This window comes from Phoxinus phoxinus (assembly GCF_949152265.1).
Source record: "Phoxinus phoxinus genome assembly, chromosome: 6".
Taxonomy (NCBI): Eukaryota; Metazoa; Chordata; class Actinopteri; order Cypriniformes; family Leuciscidae; genus Phoxinus; species Phoxinus phoxinus.
The window spans coordinates 6,998,837-7,024,628 of record NC_136881.1 but is presented as its reverse complement, the minus strand read 5'-3'; the positions used below and the strand labels follow the sequence as shown (position 1 = coordinate 7,024,628).

The 25,792-nt window shown below is 36.5% G+C and overlaps 2 protein-coding genes and 1 pseudogene across 11 annotated transcripts in view; 1 reads left to right on the top strand and 2 right to left on the bottom strand.

The window, feature by feature from the left end:
* Positions 1 to 7,767, bottom strand: part of LOC307000244 (transmembrane protein 94-like) — a 16,620-nt pseudogene extending 8,853 nt beyond the window's left edge. The window contains exons 1-9 of the transcript in view: positions 7,737 to 7,767; positions 5,879 to 6,060; positions 5,197 to 5,338; positions 4,531 to 4,633; positions 3,033 to 3,159; positions 2,793 to 2,900; positions 1,411 to 1,555; positions 1,058 to 1,334; positions 157 to 307 (exon numbers count right to left, since the gene is read on the bottom strand). The product of the transcript in view is annotated as a transmembrane protein 94-like (transcript). The remainder of the gene's footprint in view (positions 1 to 156; positions 308 to 1,057; positions 1,335 to 1,410; positions 1,556 to 2,792; positions 2,901 to 3,032; positions 3,160 to 4,530; positions 4,634 to 5,196; positions 5,339 to 5,878; positions 6,061 to 7,736) is intronic.
* grapb (GRB2 related adaptor protein b) lies at positions 6,742 to 23,264 on the top strand. 8 transcript variants are annotated; one of them, XM_079616859.1, is made up of 8 exons: positions 6,802 to 6,909; positions 9,077 to 9,167; positions 9,285 to 9,418; positions 11,761 to 12,152; positions 12,902 to 12,999; positions 15,132 to 15,251; positions 21,447 to 21,615; positions 22,587 to 23,264. In XM_079616859.1, exons 4-8 carry the CDS (start codon positions 12,075 to 12,077, stop codon positions 22,764 to 22,766), a joined length of 645 nt encoding a protein of 214 aa, XP_079472985.1. In that variant the 5' UTR covers positions 6,802 to 6,909; positions 9,077 to 9,167; positions 9,285 to 9,418; positions 11,761 to 12,074; the 3' UTR covers positions 22,767 to 23,264. The 8 variants fall into 8 exon arrangements, with proteins under 8 accessions (XP_079472988.1, XP_079472985.1, XP_079472991.1 ...); XM_079616864.1 differs by having other exon boundaries at positions 6,843 to 6,909; positions 12,081 to 12,152; XM_079616863.1 differs by lacking the exon at positions 6,802 to 6,909 and adding an exon at positions 7,006 to 7,091 and having other exon boundaries at positions 12,081 to 12,152.
* Positions 23,222 to 25,792, bottom strand: part of slc5a10 (solute carrier family 5 member 10) — a 26,070-nt gene continuing 23,499 nt past the window's right edge. For both annotated transcript variants that reach the window (XM_079616857.1, XM_079616858.1), the window contains exon 14: positions 23,222 to 25,329. In XM_079616857.1, the coding sequence (XP_079472983.1) occupies positions 25,133 to 25,329 (197 nt within the window). In that variant the 3' untranslated portion in view covers positions 23,222 to 25,132. The remainder of the gene's footprint in view (positions 25,330 to 25,792) is intronic.

Sequence of the window (25,792 nt, the reverse complement as noted above, 5' to 3'; positions counted from 1 at the left end):
ATAATGCATTTTTTCACATACTATTTCTGTATACAGTGCACATTATGCAGTAGGCATAAACATAGTAACTGCTTACTATTGGCGGTGCATGTTGTAGTGTCACAGGTCACGCGCGTCCAAGGATGTTCATGCATGTAAACATGTGCGTATGTTCACCGGTTTGTGAGATGTGAGAAAGGAAGCCGTCTCATTGACACAGAGGGTGGAGCTGTAATCCCCGGGTGTCCAGGGCAGGAGATGGAGGGCAGAGTGTAGGCTGCCGCACTCGTTCTCCGTTCCAAAAGATCATTTGCGGAGGTGGAGAAGCCTGTAGATATGAACGCATGCACTGTTAGGAATACAATTGCAGTTTTTCTGGAAATTTGTTTGATGGAATTTGAAAAAAATGAAAGATTTCAGGATACAAGACACTGATGAATCAGTAACCGTAATATTACGATATTTTTAGAATAACCGTACAATACTAAATAAACACCATGGTTAATACTAAACTACCATGGCATTACCATGTGAAATCACCACAATATACCATGGTATTGAAATTAATTATTTAGAAAACCGTTCAAAAGCTTAGGGTCGGAATAATGTTTTTAATGTTTTTGTAATAAGGCTCAACAAGGCTGTATTTATTTGATTTGAAAAATACAGTTAAACAGTAATATTGTGAAATGTTATTACAATATAAAATAACAATTTTAATATATTTTAAAATGTAATGTATTCCTGCGATGCAAAGCTGAATTTCCAGCATCATTACTTCAGTCTTCAGTGTCACATGATCCTGATTTGCTAAGAAACATTTCTTACTGTCAATGTTGTGCTGCGTAATATTTTTGTGAACCATGATAAAAAAAACTGAATTCTTTGAAGCATAGAGCTCAAAAGAACAGCATTTATTTCAAATAAAAATATTTTGTAACATTATAAATGTCTTCACTGTCTACCTCTGAAATGTTGTTGCTACTTTTAATTTCTCACTGTTGTGAATCTACATGACAAAAATTTTATCTGTTTCAATGGAGCATTAGAAAACACAATTTCTCTCATCTGGCTTTACCCAGAATCCTTGTTAGATGGCAGAGGCCCCAGGGTGGGCGGACTGGACAAGGGGGTCGCGTGCACACCAGCGCAGCATGGGTCAGGTGGTCAGAGAGGTGTAACATGCGGGTGGCAACTCCAGTGTCGCAGAGGACTAATTGCACAGCCAATCCCAGAGGCCGAAGTGAGGGGGCATGGAGTTTCCAGCACGTGTCATCAAACTGCACCCATGTGTCATCACTCTGAGCCTGACTCACTGACAAACTCAACATCTCTAGACTGCAGAGTGAACAAATCTGGAGGATAAAGACAACAGATGAGACCTAGTGAGTCACAAGTGCAGACTCATTTTGATCCTTTCTTCAAGCCAACCTCATCCATATCTTTTTCTTTCTTTGCCTCTTCTTGCTTCAGTCTGTCTGTCTCTTGTGACGAGGTGGACTTGCTAAAGAACAGAATCTTTTCAGGGTTTGGATTGGGCCATGAGAGAATGTCCTGCTTATCAGCACAACAGGACCTGCAATACACACATACAATCACATGCTCAATTTGTGAGGACATAAAAATTAAGATAACTGTAAGTGCTACTCCTAAACCCAAATACTACATGTACAATAAAGTACAACATAATATACTATGGTATTCTTTAATGTACTCTACAAATATCATATAAATAAAGAATGTATGGTATTACGGCCAATACTGCAAAACCAATACGTTTTTTTCTGTAATATTTCCAAGATGCTGATGAATTCAATATTTTTTTGTAATGATTGTGTAATTAAAAATTAAACACTAAAAATTAACATCAATAGTTTTAAATGCTAAAAGTGAATTATATTATAATATATGAAAAATAGGTTATCATTTTAAAATTCGCTTAGTGCTTACCGGTACATATAATTTAATTACACCAAAGATAATCTAAATGTTCAAATATTGGAAATAAGCATGCGCACCAATAACGTCCAATATGATTAATTAAAAATGCTATTATATTGGCCAATAACCACTATGATCCCGATATATTGTGCAACCCTACACTCTAGGAAAAGTCCTAATGTAAAAAATAGGGCCTAATGTACTCCATTAATATGATGGAATGTTCCATTGTGTTGTGTTTTAGGGTCAAAGGAAATGTCAGTAATCTAAATGGATAAAGTGCCATTAATTACCAGTTCCTTTTCCAGTTTTCTATGGATTTTTTATATATAATAATACATATTAATTTAAGACATTATTAGATCCATTTATAAACCATTTCTGGACCATCAAAAACCACCAAGGACGTTGTTGTAATATTTATAAGTACATTTAAGTATAGAGTACACTAAGATCACATGGGATTTGTTCACAGATATCCCTGCATGCTGATACTGTGACCAAGTGCATTCTGGTACACACTCAAAGCTCTCATTTCAGTATTGCATTACTTTGAGAGAGATAGAATAGCATTCAATGCCCCAACGTCACCTTACGTGAGAGATGTTATCATTGTAGTGCAGAAACTCTAGGCAATATACACAGCCCCCAAAAGTGTTTTGACATTCATTAACTTAAAAATATATGAATACCATTGCATATTAGATTTTTTTTTTCAACATCAAAACAAGTGGCATTTACGGTATTTCAAAGACAAAACGTCATTAGTTTTCAGGTGCCACTTGATTATTGAATGCAATGACATGCATACATTTTTAAGGATGTCTGTATGTCCTAATTCTGACATGCAAGTCTTTTTTGCTTGGTTGCACTTACAGTTCCAGATCCCAGACTGTGCAGCAAACTAGCGGAGTGGCAGTGTCGATGTTTGACCCACAGAACACTGAGGAACATTTCTTGAGGGTCAACGTCCACATTTCCTATTCAATGAAATGGAAAAAACAGTTTCACATTCCAAATTATTACCAACAATATATTCATTCACATGGCTACAGTTGTGAGCAATAAAAATACAGCCAGCTATTGTGTGGTTTCCTCTTTATTGAACATACCCACCAGTCCGCTGGCCGTGAGCCCATCTGTAAATGAACACGGGCCTCTCTGTACATGCACACCAGAACCCAAAGCAGGGGGTAAAACACCATTCACCTGCAACACAACATTTGATGTATTCGCAAGAGATGCGTTTTTATTTTATGGTCAATATTTTAAAGAAACACTATGCAACTTTTCTTGTTTAAAATGAACAAAATGTAAATAATGAATCAATACTTCAACAGTTCTTCTTCCAAAATGTGTTATCTTACACTGATTCACTATGGTAAGCCTGTTAAAATTGTTTATATTTTAGACCTGACGGCATGGGTTTCGTGGGAAATTGTGTACATACTGTACGTCACTCGCCAGTGCGTGTCTCGTCATATCCGTAAATAGAGAAAAAAGTTGCTCTGGCTACTTTGACGCATGTACTGTATGGTGTGGTAATGATAGGTTAGTTGTCACAACGAGCGAGAAAGGTTGACATGGAGAACACTACATCTCAAACCTGGAGAGGAGAGTGCTGGCAAAAAGAGAACGTGACAGAGCTCGTAATAAAACAAGAATTAACATTGGCTTGGTTTTGCGGAGATGGGAGAACTGAGGGATCTGAATTATTGTAAAAGTGACGCAAAGATGGTGTTTTATTACTGAACAGGTGAGTAAGGTATTTAATTGAACAGATAAATTGCCATATGTCACTCTCTAACAGAGTTCATTGTAAAGCATTATCTATTGTGAAGGGTCAATGAATTTATTTTCAAGGAATAACCTTGTCTATTAATGGGCAAAGCTACAGTAACGTCTTCAGCTAGTCCGCTTGAGACCATTTCCATCTAAACTGGTTATATCTCTTAAGCCTAAAATGTGAGAGCAGAAGGATAATCTTTATTTTTTTATTATTATAAAAAATATTATTTTTGCAAAATGCATGCAGTTTTGTTTTTTCACTGCTTAAGTGTCAAAAGTTACATAGTGTACCTTTAAATATAAAACATTGTGCATGTTTTGCTCTACTACATCACATGTTCTCACAAAATATGATGAGCATTTTGTAACAAAACACTCCTTATGGTTGATTTGGACTATAATATTTCAGACATTACAAGTATTTGCATTTTGTGTGTTTCAGAGTATGTTAGTGTATAGATGTGTGTATGCTTGTTTTTGGATATCCTTTTTTGGATATCCGTTTTTTTGGATATACAGCTGCAGGAGTGTGACAGGCCATGGTCCCACACCAGGAACGCCAAACAAAAGCCAGGAAGAGCACCTGGAAAATAAAGGTCAGATAGATGTTACAACCAATCCTGGAAAAGGGACATTTTTCCATTTCATAAACAGTTCATACAGTTCAACACTAACAAAATAAACACCAAAAGGGCAAGTAGCTTGAAAATTAACAAATACTAATTAGAAAAAACATATACTTTAAAAGTAATGCTAGTTACTTCTTATAAAAATACATCTGTCAAATGAATAACATAAAAAATATAAAAAAATGAGTCTCACCAGGACAAAAGGTGCTGAGCCTCTCTCTAGTAAACATTGTACAGTGAAACGTTCATTATCCAGAACTGACACAGGTCTTTGATGTGAGAGCTCCAAACAAACCCTACATAAAAAGATCCATAGGCCTACAAAAGTGATGCTGTGCTCTGGGCTCTTTCCCATAAATCCTGCTCCGGTGAACATCCTGGGGCTGTAGTTTAGGAGTTCAAGTGTATTGGATATGCTTTGCCATTGTCAATGATCATTTCTGTCATGTTGTTACAAGCTGATCCAGTGATGGTGCTCTAATAGTGGAATATCATATTGAATACAGTCCTTAAGCTCTTAAGTCCTCCACTAGGATCTGTGTTTTGTGTCTGGCACAGATGAGCTAACATTAAAAGACTCTTATTCAAAAGAGAGTACTAGAACACCACTGGGACACAATAGTGCTTGCTATCTGAAACCCTTTGTTTTTTACTTCTATAAATATGTTGATGTGTCAATAAAATATAACTGAGGACTACATTAACTCTCCTGAGCTATGAAAAAGCAATAACATTTTCCTCTGGGAAGCACTTGTTTTCTGAAGTATTAGATTTGTTCACTTTTTATTTTATTTTATCATTGAGCAAATAAATGTGAATTAATAAAAGAAGGACTATTTAAAAATGAAAACAAACTTACTGAACCACTTCAGCTGCTGGAGTCTTCATTACTGTGGTTGGAGCAAACAATGTGGACGGGGCCTTCCACTATCCAATGGGGATGGAGGAGAGGAGAGGTGACTAAACACATCACTGCAGGATAAGACAACATGATCCTCTTCCATTCCTCATAGACCAACCAGAGAAAAGAAAATAGTTTCATGACAGAGTCAGAGCTCTCATTTTATGCTCTTGTGCAAAAACAAATATTTTAGTTCCAATCAGTAATGGAAAAGAATGGAATCCATCTGTTGAAAACAGCATACAAATATGCAAGGTGCTGCCTTGGGCACATTGGAAACAAACTGTATTTACATAGCCTTATTTATTCATTATAATGCTTCACACAAAAAATAACACACTGCTCTTTTACATAAAGCATATGTCAAGTTCCCTAAATACTGGTCTGTTTGTCACACAAAACTATTTTTTGCTTCAGAGAACTAAGAATATTTTGCATGAGTCATATGGACTATTTTTATGCTGCTTTTTTGTCCTTTTTGCAGCCTCTGGTCACTGTATGTTTTTGTATGGGAAAGAGCATTGTGAATATATACTTTAAAATCTCTCCTTTTTGTGTTCTACAGAAGAAAATACAATCATACGTCTTTTCACTTTTAGGTGAACTATTTCTTTTGAGTGTGACATGTATGCTCTCTAACCTGAATTCCTCTTAGTTCAGTTGGTGGTTCACTGCCAGGGCGTAGAGAGATAATGTCACCCTGCTCCACCAGCAGACTGACAGGTAGATTGGCAAGTTTCCCATCACGTCCACTACCGACACCACAGGGGAGGGTTGGGTGAACGAGTCCTCTGTGCCTCTTAGCCAAGCAGAGGAAGGATGTTCAAAGAACTCTGGATGCATCCAAAGAGTTTAAAGTGACCATGAAAACAAAATTGACAATTCTTTTTTCATGGAATATTGCAGTGTTTATTATAAATGATTAATCTGTGTATGACTTTTTAAAATAATTCATGTAGCCTACCCTTGTAATCTTTAATCAAAATAACTTCCCCTCCATCTTCCGGCGACATCTCTTATCTGATGACATGTTTACTGGCACGAGAGCGGGACAACCTGTCACTCACATGACATCACAGCAATAGTAAACCACAACCATCCAATCAGTTACTGATGGACAAAATCCCAACCTACATTTTTTCTTGTTTGAGAAGACAGATATATGTCACATTAGGGAAAAATAGAGTAGCCTTACAACTTCTGTTTCATGCTGACTTTATTTTTCTTTGCAAGGTATTAAAACAATGTAGCTAGCTTAAGCTACAAAAATAGCCATAAACTAAAATATAAAGAACTCTTAAAGTTAGCTAATTGCATTACCAGCTCACAAAACTAACTTTTTTATTTATTTATAAATGTAAATCATTAAAAATAATCAGCTGTAATTTGACCTAATATGTGTTAAAATATTTCCAAAATAAATAAAACAGAAAAAACTAACGTTAGCCTACACGAGATAGGCTGCTATGTGTTTAGGTCTGCTGATAACCTATAGTATAGGCTACAATGCAATTTGTAAAGTAAAGACAGCCTACTTACACCTCGGTTTTGCCATGGTAGCCTACATGACCAAAAAAAAAAGAGAAGAAGAACAGAACAGAAATGGCGCGGTAGAAGAAAATAATTTTGTTAGGAAAATGTTGTGCATGTGGCTGAATTCGTTCTTGGTCGGTAAATATCCAATTTATTAAGCGCGTTTCTTGTTCTCTCTGTCTCGGAGCTCTCTTTCTCTCGATGATAAAAATACTATAATACTAATGAACAAACAGCTCCAAACGACCGTGTTCGGCGTGAAGCGGCGCTACGCGGAACGATCAATGAGTGACCGCAGAAGTAACGTAACCGCGAGAACGGCAAGTTGGCCTACCATCGTTGCTCTGATTCTAATTAACAGCCGACAGAAAATACCACCAATATGATGGCTGAAATATTGTCACGGACGAAGTAACACTGTAAAACTTATTTAAAAATTAGATGCTAACTATTTAGCAATTATATCACTAAACGATCTGCTATTTTCAGCACTGCTTGACACGACACTGATAGATAGCAGGACACTACACACGCTCTCACGCCACACACTATATTTCCTCACGCAGAGAAAAATCGCTAAGCAAAGAGGACACCGACAGACAAGACAGAGCAGGTTACTTTTGATAAAACAAATGATCAGCTCTCAGATTCTGTCCATTTTATTACGAAATTCTTTAAAATAATACCGTTTTGGCGCTTATAAACGTGACGTGATAGATCGCTGTAGCGCCTCAGTTCATGGCACGTGAACCGATCATGTTTTACTCTTCTTTACTACAAGTAAATAACCCGGAATGAACAATAGGTAGGCTATGTTGAAAGATATCGTACAACTTACCGAAATGTATATGCCTCGGATCAATCAGTGTTTTTCAACCACGATAAGAGGTCAATAAAACAGCTGGAGAACAATGTCACATAAAATGTTACACTGTATAGGCTTGATCAGGGAGTGTTCCTCTTACTTTCCTGCAGCAGAGCTTCCAATAGTACCATGCTCTAACACGCATTTAATTTCCAATGTCTTTTTAATGTCAATTATCTTAGACTAGACTTAATGGCGAGACTAGAATGGCAAGCAAATGGACTGGCTTAGTGCCCTGCTTCTTTTTTTTTGCAGTTTGGAACAAACATGAGGGTGAGTAAATGACATGATGTAAAAAAAAACAAAAAAAAAAACATCACATAACTATGACCAAGTAGCAAGTTCACCATTAAAGCCCACAGTATAGCCTGCCTATTTCAGTTTTTATGCATACACTTAATCACCAGAGAGGTATGCAGCCCGATATAAGTCTCCCAAACTATGAAAGAGCAACCCCTGGGCAATAAAATGTTCTCCTGGCAAGAAACGTAGATGAACATGCCTCGACTATACACTCTTTGTAATGTGTCAAACTAGAACTGGAGAGTATATTCAAATGAATGACGTAATCAGGATGCGTGCTCAATAGGGTACATGCGAATAACCCTGTAAAGTGTTCACTCTGCGGGGCATCTCCTCTCTCTCTTCAGCCACTGGAAGACGGTCATGGCAACCAGCCCAGCCAGAAGGAGAAGCAACACTGTGTCAAAGCTGTGCTGTCACTATGACAACCATACAACAAGATAACTTGTGTAACATTGCAGACTATATGCAAATGAAAGATGAATCAGTGTTTAAGATGCAAAGTATTTTTTGGCTGAAACAGTGGTTTTGTATTTTCCGAATGTGTATTTGGCACACACCAACCTTTAAGTGGAAACAAATAAATAAATCCACTTAGTTAATATTAGGTAGAGGTGTTAGTTAGGCCAGCAGGGGGCGCTCACCCTGTGGTCTGTGTGGGTCCTAATGCCCCAGTGTAGTGACGGGGACACTATACTGCCAAAAGAGCGCCGTCCTTCGGATGAGACGTTAAACCGAGGTCCTGACTCTCTGTGGTCATTAAAAATCCCAGGATGTCCTTCAAAAAAGAGTAGGGGTGTAACCCCGGCATCCTGGCCAAATTTGCCCCTTGGCCTCTGTCTTTCATGGCCTCCTAATCATCCCCATACACTGATTGGCTTCATCACTGTCTCCTCTCCACCAGTAAGCTGGTGTGTGGTGGGCGTTCTGGCGCAATATGGCTGCCGTCGCATCATCCAAGTGGATGCTGCACATTGGTGGTGGTTGAGGAGATTCCCCCCTTCTATGTAAAGCGCTTTGAGGTCTCAGATAAAGCGCTATATAAATGTAACGAATTATATTAATATATGCATTTATGTAAATGTCTTACCTGTTTGGTTCAATTACATGACTTGTGATTAGACTTGTTGCACACAGGGCTGGACAGTAAAACCCCTGACCAGTGAAGACTGGACCAACGTACTGACTGAGTGATGAAGAAAACACCTGAACAACATAATAACAAAAGGTAACCTTCTAACAAAAGACCACCTCTGATGGTCTCAGGTTGTAAAAGCTCTTTGGGAATCTTTAATTTTAGCCCCCTTGCCTTCCATTGGCCATCTGCATCTCTGTGTTGTTGCAGAGGACAGCTGAGGATGAAGCTGAGATAGAGCTTCCTCCGAGGACAAGCCGGGTTGTCTCTAATAAGAGAGATATATTACAGAAACTGATTTGCATGCAAATCGTCTCCAGTGAGCTGAAATACATCAAGCATCAGTGAGTACACAATCTTTGAGATATGATCGTTTGAATGGGTTTCTTGTCAGTATGACCCTTGAATCAATAATAACGTTTATTCAAATTCTTTCAAGAGGTCAAATGCAATCTCTAAATTCTAAATGATTTAATGTAAAGGTAAAAATTGTGAACTTTAAATATTCCAATAAACCGATTTATACAGTGCCACAGTAAATTAAAATATATTTGAATATAGTTTAATTTGCATATGAGTTTGCAGTCTGAAATGAATGTAATGAGAATGTACTGTGAGAGGATTCTTTCAAAAAGGCTCCTGATTATGTTACCGGATTTAATCAGTCTGAAAAATTGAATCATATTATGAATGGCAAGCTATAGTTACTTTCAGCGATGTCCATCTCAAAACAATGCAAGGTTCATGAAATATAATGGTTGTTTGTATGAATGACCTAAAAAATTTATATCTGAATTAACTATGCGTTTAAATTGAGTATATGTGCTAAAAATGCCTTCATTATGCAATATAATTCTGTCTAAGACATGAAATTGGGCGAGATGTGTGGGAAAGAGGTTTAACTTATAAAATTTGAACTGAAACTAAAAAGAGAACTAAACTAAATGCCATCTGACTGTCATCTGTCAGATATAGAGAACTGAAATCATCTCCATGCAAACAATTAAATATTCAGTGCAGTCTCATGTGTAAGCTATTCAGTTCTGAAACGCTCTCTTTAAAATGAATGAATCAAGCTGCACCAAGTCAAGAGGCAGAGATATTATGTGACCATGTGCGTTTATTAAATGTCGTGTCATCTGAATCAGAGCGGACGTGACCAACATGCACAACAATCGAACACATGCACAGCTGCAGCAAGTGCTCTTAATAAGGGCCGTGTTTTTAGTTTCACACACACGGCCATAGGATAAAAAACATGTGCCCAACAAGATTTATGATTAAATATACTTCATAAATTGTTATGCTAAATACTCTTTGTAGACTATTTTAGTAACACAAATGGAAGTATGTGGAAATTATGTAATTGTAAGTAAGTAATTGTATAGTAAAATTCCATCAAATTGAATTGAATAATCTTAAGATATTAACATATAATAAAATATTATTATTTTAAATGAGTAAAACAATAGACTCTAGAGTTTAATAAAACATTTTGTATAAATCTTCATGGAAAGAGGGAACATTTAGTTCATGTGATTCGTATTCATAAATTTAAAGTCCAAGTGAACTGGAAGTTGCAACCGACTTTTCTTCAGTGTTGTGACGTATTTCCTAGTAAAACGGATTATTGAATAGAGGGCGGGTTTTACTACTGTGCACCTCCTGTCCATCCCTTACTCATAGAAAACTGACAGTCGGAGAGGAGTGGTTAAGGATATTCAACCCATGCCGTCAAACTGACATCATCAGAGAAGGAACGCCATTCCAGAGCGGAAGCAAATGTTCAGATTTTGCTTAAAGATTACCATGACAAGCAAATTATTTCTGTGTATTAACTAGTAATGTGACTAGTAATGTGCGCTAACAAAGTAAATAGGGTAAATTTCGTTTTCATGACGACTTTAAACATAGCACGTTACTAGCATGGTTTAACATGTTTTGCGTGTCTTGACACATTGCTAGTATGAATTAACATGTTGCTGACAAGTTTTAGCATGTTGCTAACATTATTTATCATACTGTTAGAACTAGCATGTTGCTAACACGTTTTAGCACATTGCTTGAATGATTTAGCATGCTGCCAGCATGTTTTGCATTGCTTACATGCATTAGCATGTTGCAAGTATGTTTTAACATGTTGTTAGCATGAATTAGCATGTTGCTGGCATGTTTTAGCATGTCCTATTTGCTAGGCTTGCTAGATACTTGGTGGATGTGAAGCTACTCTATTGGAGTATAAACATTTTGATCCCCTCAATGAAATTCAATGGGATTTTTCATAGTTTTGATAGCCTAAGCCCAATCAGTTAGAAAAGATATAGCAACCCGGGTCAGAACAGTCTGAAGGTCTGACCTGAGTTTAAAGCTATAGGAGGAGATACTGACTAAATTTATTCTCAGAAGAAGAAAGGAAGAAGATGGTGATAAGCCTAAATAGGATTTCAGTATTGCCAAGCCAACATAAGAACATATATACATTCACTCAAGTGTGTCTTAATTTGTTACTATACATTTTTTGTAGTGCATTATATTTCCTTATATCTCGGCCATTTGAAAAATTGAATCAAAAGCATGTAATGTTCTGATCTGGTCACTGCTTTTCTGCTCTCTTTAATTTTCTCTTTTTTCTTTTCTCTCACTCGCTTTCTCTCTCTCTCTCTCTCCTTCCCCCTCCGCTGCACAGCTGTACTGGCAGACACACATATTCTCTCCGTTTCTCTATCAACATAGTGCTTCCTCAGTTTTTCACTCAATGTTTTTGTCGCTCCAGTTTTTCTGCGCTGAAGGCTGTACTTATCGTCCTTCTACAGATTATTCTTCTCATTCACCCTCTCCATTCTACATCTCCATACTCCATCCTTTTTAATAATTTTTTTCATCTTTTTCCATTTGTGCTCATCCTTTCCCATCCTTTTTTTCCTCTTCCCTCTTTCTTGTCTTCATCCTGGTCTCATCTCCACTTCACTGCCTGTTATTTTCTCTTCTGTTCTTTCTTCAATGGAGGCTGAGGCTCTTTACAGTTTCAGAGCGAGTGAATGTGATGAACTCAGTTTCCAGAAGGGTGACATCCTGAAGGTGAGTCTGAGTGTATATGTGTGCGTGTGTGTGCATGCAATAGTTCACTGTGAACACTATATGATACTACAAGGATTATAGTCCGCATGCTGATCCTTTGCAGAAAAGACTTGATCAGTGTGTGCATCAGTGTTGCAGATTGAATATCTGAATGAATAGTGGTGGTTTATGTAGCTGGGCAGATTGTGGGAGGGTACAGTGCAAGATAATTCTTTCCCCCGGGTTCACAGGCAAGGCTTAAGTCTAGTCTCAGACTAAAATGCATATTTGAGCTGTTTTAACTGAACAACTTGCACTGGCATTGTTTTGTCTCAAGATACACACCAGTCTTTTTTTATTTTCTAAGGCATGTTAATAAAAGCTATACTTAAATGTCCTATTTGAACTAAGGCCTAATCCTGGCTTAATCTAAGCCCTGTCTGTGAAACCAGGTAGACAAACATGGTCTACTTTATAATTAGAAATCTATTAGGGAAAATTGTAAATATTTCTCAGGGTAGACTGTATGTTAACTAGTCAGTAAAATACTACACCAGACCAGCCAGTCATTTGTTTATGCGTTATTTGAACTTAAGCGGAAAATGGGTCATTTGCATTATTTTTTTTATTACCGAATTTGTATCTGGGGCTGTTACATAGTTACATGATACTTGAAAAGTCGTTTCAACTTCCACTAAGCAAATAGTTGTTCTCTAGTCTAACCTAAGCTGATAATGGACATCTGAACATTGAACTTATGCATATTTTAGGTTACAAACATGGACGACGATCCAAACTGGTACACAGCTGAGCTGTTGGGTAGGCGGGGCTATGTACCGAAGAACTATATCAATGTAAGACCTCACACGTAAGTATCACGTGACCAAAGTCGATCTAACTTAGCATGTGACTTTATCTGTGAATGACAAAGTTCATCAAGATGTTTTGGGGAAACCTTTGCAGTCATCTTTTGTTCTGTTCTTGTAACTCATAATTAATATAAATAAAGGATGTAGTTATAGTCTTGTTCAGTTTAATTAATTAAAATGAGCTAAAGTAACACGATTTGTCACAACTTAATTCAATCCACCTAATAGGCCTATTTTTAAAACTGAAGTTTACTTAATCCGCATGAGTCATTTTTGGTGACATAATTAGAAACTGGACTGTGGATCCGTAGTTCCCAGCATGCTTTGCAATGGACTGCACTAGGAGAGTAAATCTATGGGAAAAAGTGATATTTTATGTGTTATTCAGTAAAGGGAAAACCATGTTAGTGTTTAGTTTCAGTTATGTTTGACATTTAGAAGAGTTTCCAGTGGTTTATGTTTCACACTTCAGTTAATGTCCGTTAGTGAGCAGTGATGCTCCTTGGTTTTCAAGGTGTATTGTGGGAGTGAACATTTCTATGCCCTGGAAGATTTTGCGATTGAGACAGCCCTTAAAATGACAGACTTTCTGTTCAATGCACTGACTTCTGAATATAAAGCTGATTGAGATGCACCATAAGTAAGGGTCATTTCTTTTAGTCCTGTTATCGCTAGTAGTTTGCGCTCCAGAAGGTATTTGATAGGTGTTGTGTCTCTGTGGTTCTGAATGTTGTATTTGTGACAATTGCATCAGTCCCGACCTTGTAATGGTGCTGTTGGATGCACAGCCAGAGCTTTAGGCTTGGGTGTAGGATTATATGTATTTTACAATTAATGTGATTCATCCAGACTAGAAAAAAAATATTTTCAAAGAAGTAGCGTCCTCTGTATGAATGTAGGGATTTCCCAGCATTACACCTCACTTTGATGTCATACGATTTACAAATCGCAGTGGGTGTGGCCTTCCCGATATTATTGAAACTGCTAGGTAAGGACATCTGCTAGATAAGGACTTCCTTAACCTGCAGTTTTACCATGATGTGGATGGTTGAGATTTTTATGAGACGGTGAGGATTAGCAAAAATCAAAGACCAGACCAAAGCCCTTCAAACATGCTGTGGCTAGACCTGAACAAAGCAGTTTTATGACTGAGAACTTACCAGTCATTTTGAACTGAAAGGATGAGTCAGTTAATATTCATGATCGTAATGAAAAAGAGGACTAAATGAGATCAAACATTGGCTTACGGTCAATGCAGCTCAAGACGGCCGAACACTTTCGCACAGTGAAACATGTTGTTTCACCCGACCCTATATCATGCAAACACTCCCATTTCTAAAAATCTAAAAACATGATGAAAACAATGCATATACTTCTTAACACTGAAGAAATTTTGTGAACAAATTGTTCTGTAAATAAAAAAAATCTGAAATATTGTTTTCTGAATAAATTTTTTGTGATAAGAAAAAGCAAAAAAAGTTGTAAAAAAATTTACTTCTTAAACGCAATTTAAAAAAAAGCAAAAAAAAAGCAAATTGCATAAATGTAAATGTATTAATTGCCTATTTAGATCAAGTCTTACTTGAAAGTTACTTGAGTTCGGTGCAGATTATTACATTTTTTAATTATTCAAAATTATATGCTTCATCTAATGTATTTTTTATGAAATGTACATGGAGAGCAAAGTGCTTGAGAAAAAAAAACACTCACAAAATCAACTGATCATTGTAAGGAATAAACACAACCTGACATCACAAGACAATAGCATACTAAACGTGACAACAAAATAAAAAATAAAAACTTGCAAATGGTCCAACAGTATGACCATATTAATTATTCATAGCCTGGTGCATGCTGGGAAGAGGTAGATTGAGACTGTACATTTTTCATTGTAGGCCATTTTTTGAGCTAAAAAAAAACCTGGCTTGACTTAAAACTTAAATTTTAAAGAACTTAAATTGCTTTGTTCTCTTCTACAAAGCTGTACAACAATAAACAAGTAAATCTTTTTTTTTTTTTTTTACATGATCAAAGAACCCCCTTTTTTAAGTACACTACTATACAGTAGTCCCCTTTCAGTTTATAAATGCACGATACACTGTATTGTGACAGATGAGCTTGTATTTTGCAGGTGGTTTGTGGGTGGAATATCACGGCAGGCTGCAGAAAACCGCCTGAGACCGCTGGAGTGTGGAGCGTTTCTCATTAGGGAGAGCGAGAGCACACCAGGAGAGTTCTCTGTGTCTGTCAGGTCAGATGCACCCTACAAATGAACCCTACATTCACTGCTCGCCTCTGCCACACACATGTACACGTCATATAAAAGCTTGATATTATTATTCCCTGCATGTGCTGATGTCTACAGCCGACATGAGTGTGCTTGCATATGCGTGTGTGTTAATGTGTGTCCCTGTTACCCTATCTGGCTCTTCATTAATACACTCTAATTAGAGTGGAGTGCATGGTAGCGTTTTGCCGTGATGTAATCCTTTTGCTCCCAGCACTCCAGAACCTATTTAAACAGTTCAGAGTTCTCTTGGTGGAAACGGAAACCTTTTAAATATGCCAAGCAAAAAAGTACTTTTTATAACACTTTGTGTTATACATGCATACATAACGCATACAAGTGATGTATGTACTGCATGTATACACAGTTCAGATTACTAGATTATTGCTTGGATGTTCTGGTGGTTTCTTGCCCAATTCAAAAGAGCCTATTAAAGTCAGCATGAAACAGAAGTTTAGAGTCTTTTCTTCCCTATTGTGACGTATATCTGAGAGAAACGGCTTCATGAACAAGAAAAAATAATGTAGGGCGGGGCCTGATTTTTTCCATGGGGAATTGATTGGATCTTTAAATGGTCGTGGTTTGCTATTGGTCGATCTCATGTGAGTGACATGTTGCCCTAACTTCTCGCCAGTACACACGTCACCAGAGAAGAGAAGAGATTGTTGCTGCAGGGAAGGGGAAGTTATTTTCATTAAAGATTATGAGGGCACATGAATTTAAAAAGAAAAATGATCAAATCGTTCCTTCTTACAAAGGAACGATTCGAGCGCCGTCTTCTGTTCCTCTTTTAGATAAAAAGCCAAGTCTAACTCGTTCATTGTAGCGGCCAAAGCCGTTTCAAACAACTGGTGTTCAACCACAGCCATCTTGCAATGTTTACTAATGACTTCGATGTCGCAGCGCTGTCGTCTTCTGTTTAGCTCGCCTCTGACCCGCCTATATCAGATACACCGATGTGATTGGTGCAGCTCGGCTACAAGGGCATAGTTAATGAGCATCGTTACTCAATGCCAGTGACTCGCTGAGCAAATTCAAATTGTGCTCTCGTGAGAACTCTAGATTTCCAGGGTAGCATTATGCTGCCAGGCCAGTAGTTGACGCTGTCACTTTGTAAAGAAAAATAGACTGAACACGTAATACGCATGACTTCACCGTTTTCACAAATTCACATTTTTGTAGTTTACATGGAGACAATCAATAACAGTATGGTAACTTGCACTTTGAAACCCGTTTTCAAAAAGTTAGCGTTTTCTGGCATCCAAAACGCCATTGGCGTGTAAACGAACAACCAAACCGCATACAATTCTTTCAGTTTTTAGTTGAAATCAGTATCATGTAAACGGACATCTCACACATTTTATTGCTCACTAGTTCTGCTTAAAAGTAATAGGCTGCATGATTTCAGATATCATTCATTGTTGGAGGGTTGTTCATATCAAAAATAGTAACGTTTGTCTTTGCATCAACACCTTTTCTTTTCTTCTTTTATTTACAGCTCGCAGCTCATGGTAGAATTTTATTGAATAAGTTGGCATGCGTTGGGAAGGTGGACATGCATGGATTATTTTTAGATCACTTTGCTTTACACCTCTAAAGGCCTGACCCAAAACGTCAAATCCTACTGAGACAAAGAGAAGGAAAATTGAAAGAGAAATCGAGGGATAGTTGCAACACAATTTCAGCACAATGAATCCAATCTAGTCACATATTATTAGCATAGTGCCTCTTAACAAGCTTGAGGACCTGAGGCCAGCACAGATGTTTCTGTGTGTTTTTACATGTGTGTGATGGAGAGGGAGGGAGAAAGCAAGGAAGAAAAGAGAGGGAAAGACAGAAGGATATTGTTATAATAATCATTTATATTTTTAGGTAAATCAACCTTTACAGACCTATACAGTGACATTTAGTAACCTTTAGTTTAGGAACTCTAACTAACATGAATGCTTAACACACTCTCAGAAAAAAAGGTACAAAAGCTGCCACTGGGTGAGGACCCTTTCAAAAGGTACACCTTTGTACCTAATAGTACACATCGGTACCAGAAGTGATTATATTAGTGCCTAAATGGTCAATTTTAGAACCTTTTTTAAAAGGTTTCGCCCCAGTGACAGCTTTTGTACCATGTTTCTCTTAGAGTGCAAGCATATCATTTGCAAATGTTCGTTCAAATAGTCAGAAAAGTCATGAAATTTAAGAAAATGTTCATATATGTTGCCAGACCTCCTGGACTACCTCATGGACCCCCAGGGAATGTGCTCAGTAGCTGATGAGCAGCTGTATAGTTGTGTAAATTAGCACTGCTGGAATGCTGTATTGACTAGTCATCATTCAGTAATGAACTGAACTATACATACATACATGCATACATACAGTATCGGTCAGAAGTTTAGACACATTACTATTTTTTATGTTTTTGAAAGAAGTCTCTTATGATCTTTAAGTCTTATTTGATAAAAAAAAATACAGGGGGAAAATATGATTACAATTTTAAATAATGCTTTTCTATTTTAATATACTTATTAAAAATATGAATTATTATTAAAAATATAAATTATTATTAAAAATATAAATTATTTCTGTGATGCAAAGTTGAATTTTCATCATTAGAAATCATTATAATATGCTGATTTGATACTCGGTTATTATCAGTTGGAAAAAGTTGTGCTGCTTAAGTATGAAAAAAAGTATGACAGGTTCTAAAAAAATATTAAGCAGCGCAATGTTTCCAACATTGATAATAAATCAGCATATTAGAATGATTTCTGAAGGATCATGTGACACTGAAGACTGGAGTAATGATGCTGAAAATTCAGGTTTGTCATCACAGGAAAAATAATAATTTAAAAATGTATTACAATAGAATATAGTTATTTAAAATTTTATTAATATTTCAAATGTATCTTTGATCAAATAAATGCAGCCTTGGTGAGCATAAGAGACTTGTAAAACTGTAAAAAAAAATCTCACGACTCCAAACTTTTGAACGGTGCGTATTTAGGCAGTTAGAGAATGACAAAAAGGGTTAGTTGTATTGTTTTGGGCCAATCACAATAAAAGCTTAATGTAAACAGAAAGCACAATGCTAATGTAAGGTTGGAAATAATCCAAGATTATTTCAACGCAACAAAGACACTTGCTTTTCTCTCAGACATTTCCAGTACAGCAATGCTAAGACTGATGTGGGCCTATTAGGCCAGAGCTTTTGGACAATGGGGGAAATGGTGATGGTCTGATTGGTCAGTTTGAATATCTTACACCTAGGTGTTAGTCACATGGTCGGAGGAGATGACAACTTTGCTACACAAAAAACAGAAAATTAACGTGAGATCGTTTATGCTGGAGCTTGTGTCTAAGAATTATTAATGTGTGCCTGTTTTAATGTTGGGTCATATGTAATGAATGCATTATAATGTCTTACTCTCCCTAAACACACACACACACACACACACACACACACACACACACACACACACACACACACACACACACACACACACACACACACACACACGTGTGTAACTACATTACAGTTTGTGCAACTACATTCCTCCATAGGCATAATGGTTTTTATACTGTACAAACTGTATATTCTCTCCCCTTACACTGCCCCTATCCCTAAACACACCCATCACAGGAGACATTCTGCATTTTTAATAAAACATTGTTTTTTATGTTTTTTAAGCTATTTGAATTACAAGTACTCATGAAATGTCCCCATAAACCACGTTTAAGTTGTAATACCAGTAATACGCATGTCATTAGACAACTTTGTGTCCTCATAAATAACATAAACAAGCACACACACACACACACACCCAGAGGCATTCTGTCATCGATTCTGTCTGAACAAGCAGAGTGATCCATGCAGGATTGCGTGGACTGATATGGATCTGTGTATGTGTGTGTGAGTAACACCCACACATGTTAAGAGCAGGTGTGGTAGGGTGGAGCCACCAGGTGATTAAAGACACATGCCACAGGGCAGGGTGTGAGTCAATATCTGCATGTTTCTCAGTAAACCAGAAACAATTAATAGCATGTGTTCAAATAAGAATTATTTACAACAAATGTATTAAAAATAAGATTAATCACTAGTAAAAAAACAAAAACATTTATATATTTTTTTTAAGATTTACCAATTTACGGGGGTTGTAAAAGACAAAAAAATATATATTTAAAATAAATTCAAATGCATAATTAAATAATTATAAAAATGATACATTCTAAAATGAAAAAAATAATATATATTTTAGAATATAGACTAAAAGATAGAGTTGATAGTTTTATGTGAAAAAAAGTATATTTTGCAACTGTACATGTGTTAAGTGTTTTTCAAAAACATATTTATCATCAACAATTCTTCCTCAATTGGTCAATAAGTCAATTTCAGCAATTAAATTCCATTTGCACTGAAGAGTAATTGAGGAAGAATTATTGATGATAAATATGTTTTTGAAAAACACTTAACACATGTACAGTTGAAAAATATACTTTTTTTCACATACTTACTGGACATCCACTGTATTATTGCATCTTAAATGTAGATGCATAAGGATATTGATATTGTATTGCTGCATTTTGAGTGGATTATTGTTTGATTTTTAGGCCTGGTTTCACAGACAAGGCTTAGATTAAAGGTAGCGTAGGCAATTTTTGGAGTGGCTAGCAATAGTGAGCTAGCTTTAAAAGCTTAATATCCCACCCTCCCTTCAGAGCGTCTCCAAAGCCACGCCTCCAAAACACATGAACACGTACAGCAGGGAGCAAACAAATGCGTCACGAGGGACGGCGTTAAACTACCTCATGTCTCAAAGCACATAACATTACAATAATAATGAACATAAACAACTTAAAGAGCACTGACCTGTACCACCTGACTGCTGCAGGTTCATTTCGGTGTTGATAGCGCTGCCCCTGAAGTGCATAAATTCGAGTCACGAACCACTCCGAGTATAACGTCACAGGTTTCCATCTCCTCTAAATGACAGTAGTTATAGTGTGAACGCAGCATAAGCTGGTTGTTTTGGATCAGGAGGAACTGTAAAAGGCGGCTGCTGTATCGGTTGCGCTGCTCGAGCAGGTGCGCGGAGCTATGGAAATACATAAATTGACAGGCAGGTAGGATATCATATATGATAGGTCCTGCGCCATAGATGATACAAATGTTAGATTTATACATATAAAATAAATTAATTTAAGTACTGAATAAATAAGATTTCCATTGATGTATGGTTTGTTAGGATAGGACAATATTTGGCCGAGATACAACTATTTGGAAATCGGGAATCTAAGGGTGCAAAAAAATAGAAATATTGCGGAAATCGCCTTTAAAGGTTTCCATTTCTGTTGGCGATTGTGCTGCATTCACTCACAAAAGGTAGGAAATTTACAAAATATCTTCATGGATCATGATCTTTACTTAATATCCTAATGATTTTTGGAATAAAAGAAAAATCAATCATTTTGACCCATACAGTGTTTTGTTGGCTTTTGCCACAAATATACCCGTGCGACTTATGTCTGGTCACACATATATATAAATATCTTTATACCACTTAACTCTGTGATTGCTATCAGGATGTGAAGAGACTTGCAATCCACCATATATAAAAAAAAATCTGGAACAAATCACCTATCCTGCCTTTAAGCCAGGATTAGGCTTTAGTTAATTAATACATTTAAGTTGCTTTTATAAACATGCTTTAGAAAAAATTAATTACTGGTGGGCATCTTGAGACAAAACAATGGCACTGACAAGTTGTGTTCAGTTAAAACGGCTCCAACATGCATTTTAGTCCAGGACTAGGCTCAAGCCTGGTCTGTGAAACTGGGGGATAGTGTATATTAGTACGCTGTTGAATGCACTGTGATGAGCATTTGACCTGAGAGGAATACTGTCATGCATCTGCAGGAGAATAAGCACAGACTTGTTCAGAGCCTAATTTGATTATTACAGTTATTAACACTGCTTCTACATCATTGTGATTCAAAAACTTGCTGAGCGCTGAAATGTCAATCTGTGATTTATTGGGCAAAACCTTTAATCAAACACTCTTATGTTCAGATTTAATAAACTGGTAAGTCCAGGCAAGATCTACCCCCTTAATCTAGAAGGTAAATAACCCTCTCTCTTTCTCTCTCTCTCTCTCTCTCTAGTTACGGGGACCATGTGCAGCACTTTAGGGTTTTGAAGGATGGATTAGGGCAGTACTTCATATGGGATGAAGTCTTCAGCTCCCTCAACCAGCTGGTGGACTTCTACAGGATCAACAGCATTGCCAAAGAGAGGACCGTCTTCCTGCAAGAGCCCGAGGGATCATTAGCTGTAAGAGCCAAAGTTCAACTCTGGTGAACTCTGATCTGCACATTTGCAAAGCGAAAGGATGTTTGACCAATAGAGGACGTAAAGTCAAACTTTGATCTCTTGGCTCAATGCAAACCTCTATAGCTTGAGCGTGACATCATATCCTGTTACAAGCTCTCACGAGGCATGCGTAGAGCCAAATGTGACCCCTCCTTTATCTATATCATTGCTGATTTTCTATGGAAGTCCCTTTGAACTTCAGAGGTATTTTATTTGTTTTTATTTCTCAGAAATTGCAACATTATGTCACAATTGTGGCAGTTATTTCTTACAGTCGTAATACATTTTTTATGTAATTGTGACTGTCATAAATTAAACTTTTATTTCTTCCAATTGTGACTTTATCACATTTGTGACTATTTCTAATATGACTTTGTCTCACAACTGTGGCAACTTTCTCTCATAATCGTGAGACTTTTTCCCTCATCATTCTGACAATAACTATTGACACAATTGCAACTTTCTCATACATTTTAATTTAATTTATTGTAATCACTACTTTGTTTCTTACATTTGCAACTTTATTTTTCACAGTCGTGACTTTATATCTCACAATTATATCTCACACTTTCTCATCATTTTGAGACTTTTCGTAATTACAATTTTTTTTCTCTCATAGTTGTGAGTGTGACTATTGCAACATTTATTTCTCTTAAATTGTGATTGTATTTCTTGTAATTGTGACGTTCTCACATGTGAGACGATTTCTGAGTCGTAACTTTATATCTAACGGTTTAGGCATGTTTTTTTCACAATTGTGAGACCTCTTTCTCATAATTGCAACTTTATTCCTCCAAAATGTTGATATTTTTTCTTCTAATTGCGACTTTGTTTCTCACATTTGTGACTTAATATCTCATAATTGTGACTTTTTTTTCCTCGTATTTGCAATGCATTTCCCTTAGTTTTTTGTGTGTGTGTTTGTGTTTCAGAGGCCACGTCATGCCCATGCCCTCTTCGACTTCACATCTCATCATGCGACTCATCTACGTTTCCTGCGCGGTGACGTCATTGACGTGCTGGACTGTTCGGACGCTCAGTGCTGGAGGGGGCGGTGCCGGGGAAGAGTGGGCGTTTTCCCACCAGAGTATGTGCAGCCAATTTACCACTGAACTTTAGCTATACGTGTCGCTGTCCTGTACGGCTAAACTCGCCTGAATAAGAGCCTGAGACTTCTTCATCCATTACACACACTTTCCATCAATCTAAAGGTGAACTAAGCCTAATGCATTCATGTTTGGTCTATCAGGTGATTAAGGTTTGAATTAAACCTTATGTGTCATGGTCAGCATTTGCCCATCAATCTCTTTGTAAATGATTTTTAGCAAATCAGGAAGCAGTTCTAACTTGTCAACAAACCCGTTTTGTAACACCCTTAAGGATTAACAGTTGACTATTGAGTGACATTTACTCGCTGATCAGCCATCATCTGAGCTTCCTGTGTATTCTTCTTTTAAATACTTTCAAGTCCTTTCAAAAGGAGGGAGTTTTATTGCTCGTAATTAACAGACATAAAAAAACACATTGTCATTGTCATTTTTTTCACACCTACTACCGTATATATTCCCTCTTTTAAAGTGAACAATCATATTAAAGTTGTACATACTTGGAAAATGTTCTTTCTCTTTTTCTTAGAAACAAACTTTAATGGTATTTTTTTGTGATTTAAAAAATCCAATCCTAGATTGATATTCAAAGACAACGTTAAATCATTTGCACATTGAATTCTTTGTAAACACTGTCTTTGTGGTGCTATAAAAACATTTGCTCAACCAATGGCGTGAGTCTAGGGTAGGGCTATCGTTTTGTTCAGCCAATGGCAGATTGTGGGAGTTTCTGGGATCCCTGTTACATTTATTTTTACAGTTCTGTTTAGTGCCACGGAAATTACACTTTACCTTCAAAAATAAAATAAATAAATACATTTTTTTTTTTACTGTAGTGCTGAAATATTTAAAATATTTAGACCACTAGTAACTATTAAAAAAAATTATAATAATAATTTCCAATACCATAATTTAACAAATCGTGGATAAAACTATTGGATATGCGGAAATTATATGTATTTTTTACATGAAATTAATTTAAGTATTTCTGTACTTATTAGAGAAGAGAGAGTTATTTGATTGTTTTCAGTCATATGTCTGTTCAGGAAGACCTCTGACTGATGTTCCAATGGAAAACAAACGTTGGATCCACCCATGCCATGTGAAAACATTTGGGATTCTATGCTGTTAACCTGATGACCATAAAAATAAGCAATAATAAGATAATATTATTTTCGGAGTGACCATAATTTAAGTCATTCTTTCTCTACTGATCAGTTTATTTATTACAAATAATAAATAAGCTGCAACTGCTGTTCATTGATATGCAAAATAGTATTAGCAAGCTTTGCAGCGATGTTAACGGTGATGTACTGTGATGAATAAGAGTCAGCCAAACCGCTGACTCATATTTACACCTATAAATTGCCTGCACGCATTTAATACATGATAGACATTTTAACTATAAGTTTTGTAGTAATACAGCAATCAGGTTTAATATTGCGTACACAATGTAAGGATGTATTTCATGAGCAGATATCGTCTCTATGACCTTTCAACTCAAGGGAAAAAATAAACTTTTATCTACTAAATGTATTATTTGTTCTTGCCGTTCACATTTATATTCTATAAAGGAGCATTAAACCCTTAAATTAGATCATCCTTCCATACGTCTATGGTTCATTCCCACACAAACACTCCAAACCCAACACACTTAGTTTACACATTGCTTCATGATTTTAATGTATCAATTTTTAATTTGCACATTAACAATAAAACAATATAAATTAAGAGAAAACAGAAAAGTTAAATATTGACAGTCACAAATATTCACGTTAATGTTTCATGTAACCCACCCTGATTTTCTGTTCTTACCACCATATAATATATGGCTATCCTATCCTCACGCTATTGTTGAAATAATTATTTAGACACAAATTACAGTCATTGATGTGCTGTACAGAACATTACAGTTAATCACTGCTCATTTATTTAAACTTACACCCAGTTCTTTGGGAGTATCTAGTAATGAGTTTTTTTTGTCCCAGTTAATGTGAACATATTTATCAAACACAAGATCTTACTTTATGCATAGCATATTGCCTTGCAACATGCACTGTGAGAAAACTCATGGTAACTTCTTTTTTCCCCCTAGTCTCAAAGTTAAATGTACAATTGTTTAACATATATGCATTATATGAAAAGGTAACTGAACAACTATTAATAAGTAATTTGTATAAATATATAAAACTGTTCTTTGTGATGATGATCTTAATTCAGCTATTGCGTTGTTTTGCAGTCATTCTGATCTAAATGTAATTGTAATTTTAACATGGATGTGTAACAAATAAAATCCCAAAGGTTTTGTCAGTCATCTAGGTGATGCACTTATATTATAATGACAAAAAAGCGTGACTGTTAGCTTGAGTGTGTTACGCATAGTACGCATAGAGGAAGATGTTAACGCACACGAGGATGATGGCGTTGACGCAGCAGAAGCGAGACCAGAAGGGATCTTCTCTGATGCTGTGGATGATGGGAGATGGATTCTCGGACACAATTCGTCCAGGTCGGGGACTACAGAAGCCAGCGGTGCGCACACACTTACCCCTGCGCACAGACTCACAGCCTAGATTGAAACAAAAATGTTGGCTGTGAAATTAACAAGCAAAGGAGCGGCACAGTGATTGTTTCAGATGGTAATACCATGGTGCTTGATGTTTAATGATTACCATGTTCATAAACTGAGATTAACATGGCAGCTTTAAAGAGTTTACTTTATGGCTGAATGGACTTTGTTTCATAATTGACGAATTAACACTGAATTAACATTGAACTGACTCGAGCTGTAAAATGATACTCTTCTTCTGCTGTAGAGCTGCTTGTAGCTGCATTTCAAAATTGATTAACTTTATTGAACAGAATTTGAATTTGTCTCATATTTGATGTGAGTGTGCATTTTTGATTACTTTTTTCCTGTTTATTACTGTGACGCTGCTTTGAAAGAATCTATATTGTATAAAGTGCTATAAATAAAGGGGACTTGACATGATATTCTAAGGTTCTTGAAAGAATACCAAGGTATTATCATG

Bases quoted from the DNA above. Each gene is read 5' to 3' on its own strand.
- grapb (XM_079616859.1), top strand. From the start codon at position 12,075: ATGGAGGCTGAGGCTCTTTACAGTTTCAGAGCGAGTGAATGTGATGAA. The intron at 12,153-12,901 runs GTGAGTCTGAGT...TGCATATTTTAG, and splicing joins AGAAGGGTGACATCCTGAAG to GTTACAAACATGGACGACGA. The intron at 15,252-21,446 runs GTCAGATGCACC...CTCTCTCTCTAG, and splicing joins GAGTTCTCTGTGTCTGTCAG to TTACGGGGACCATGTGCAGC.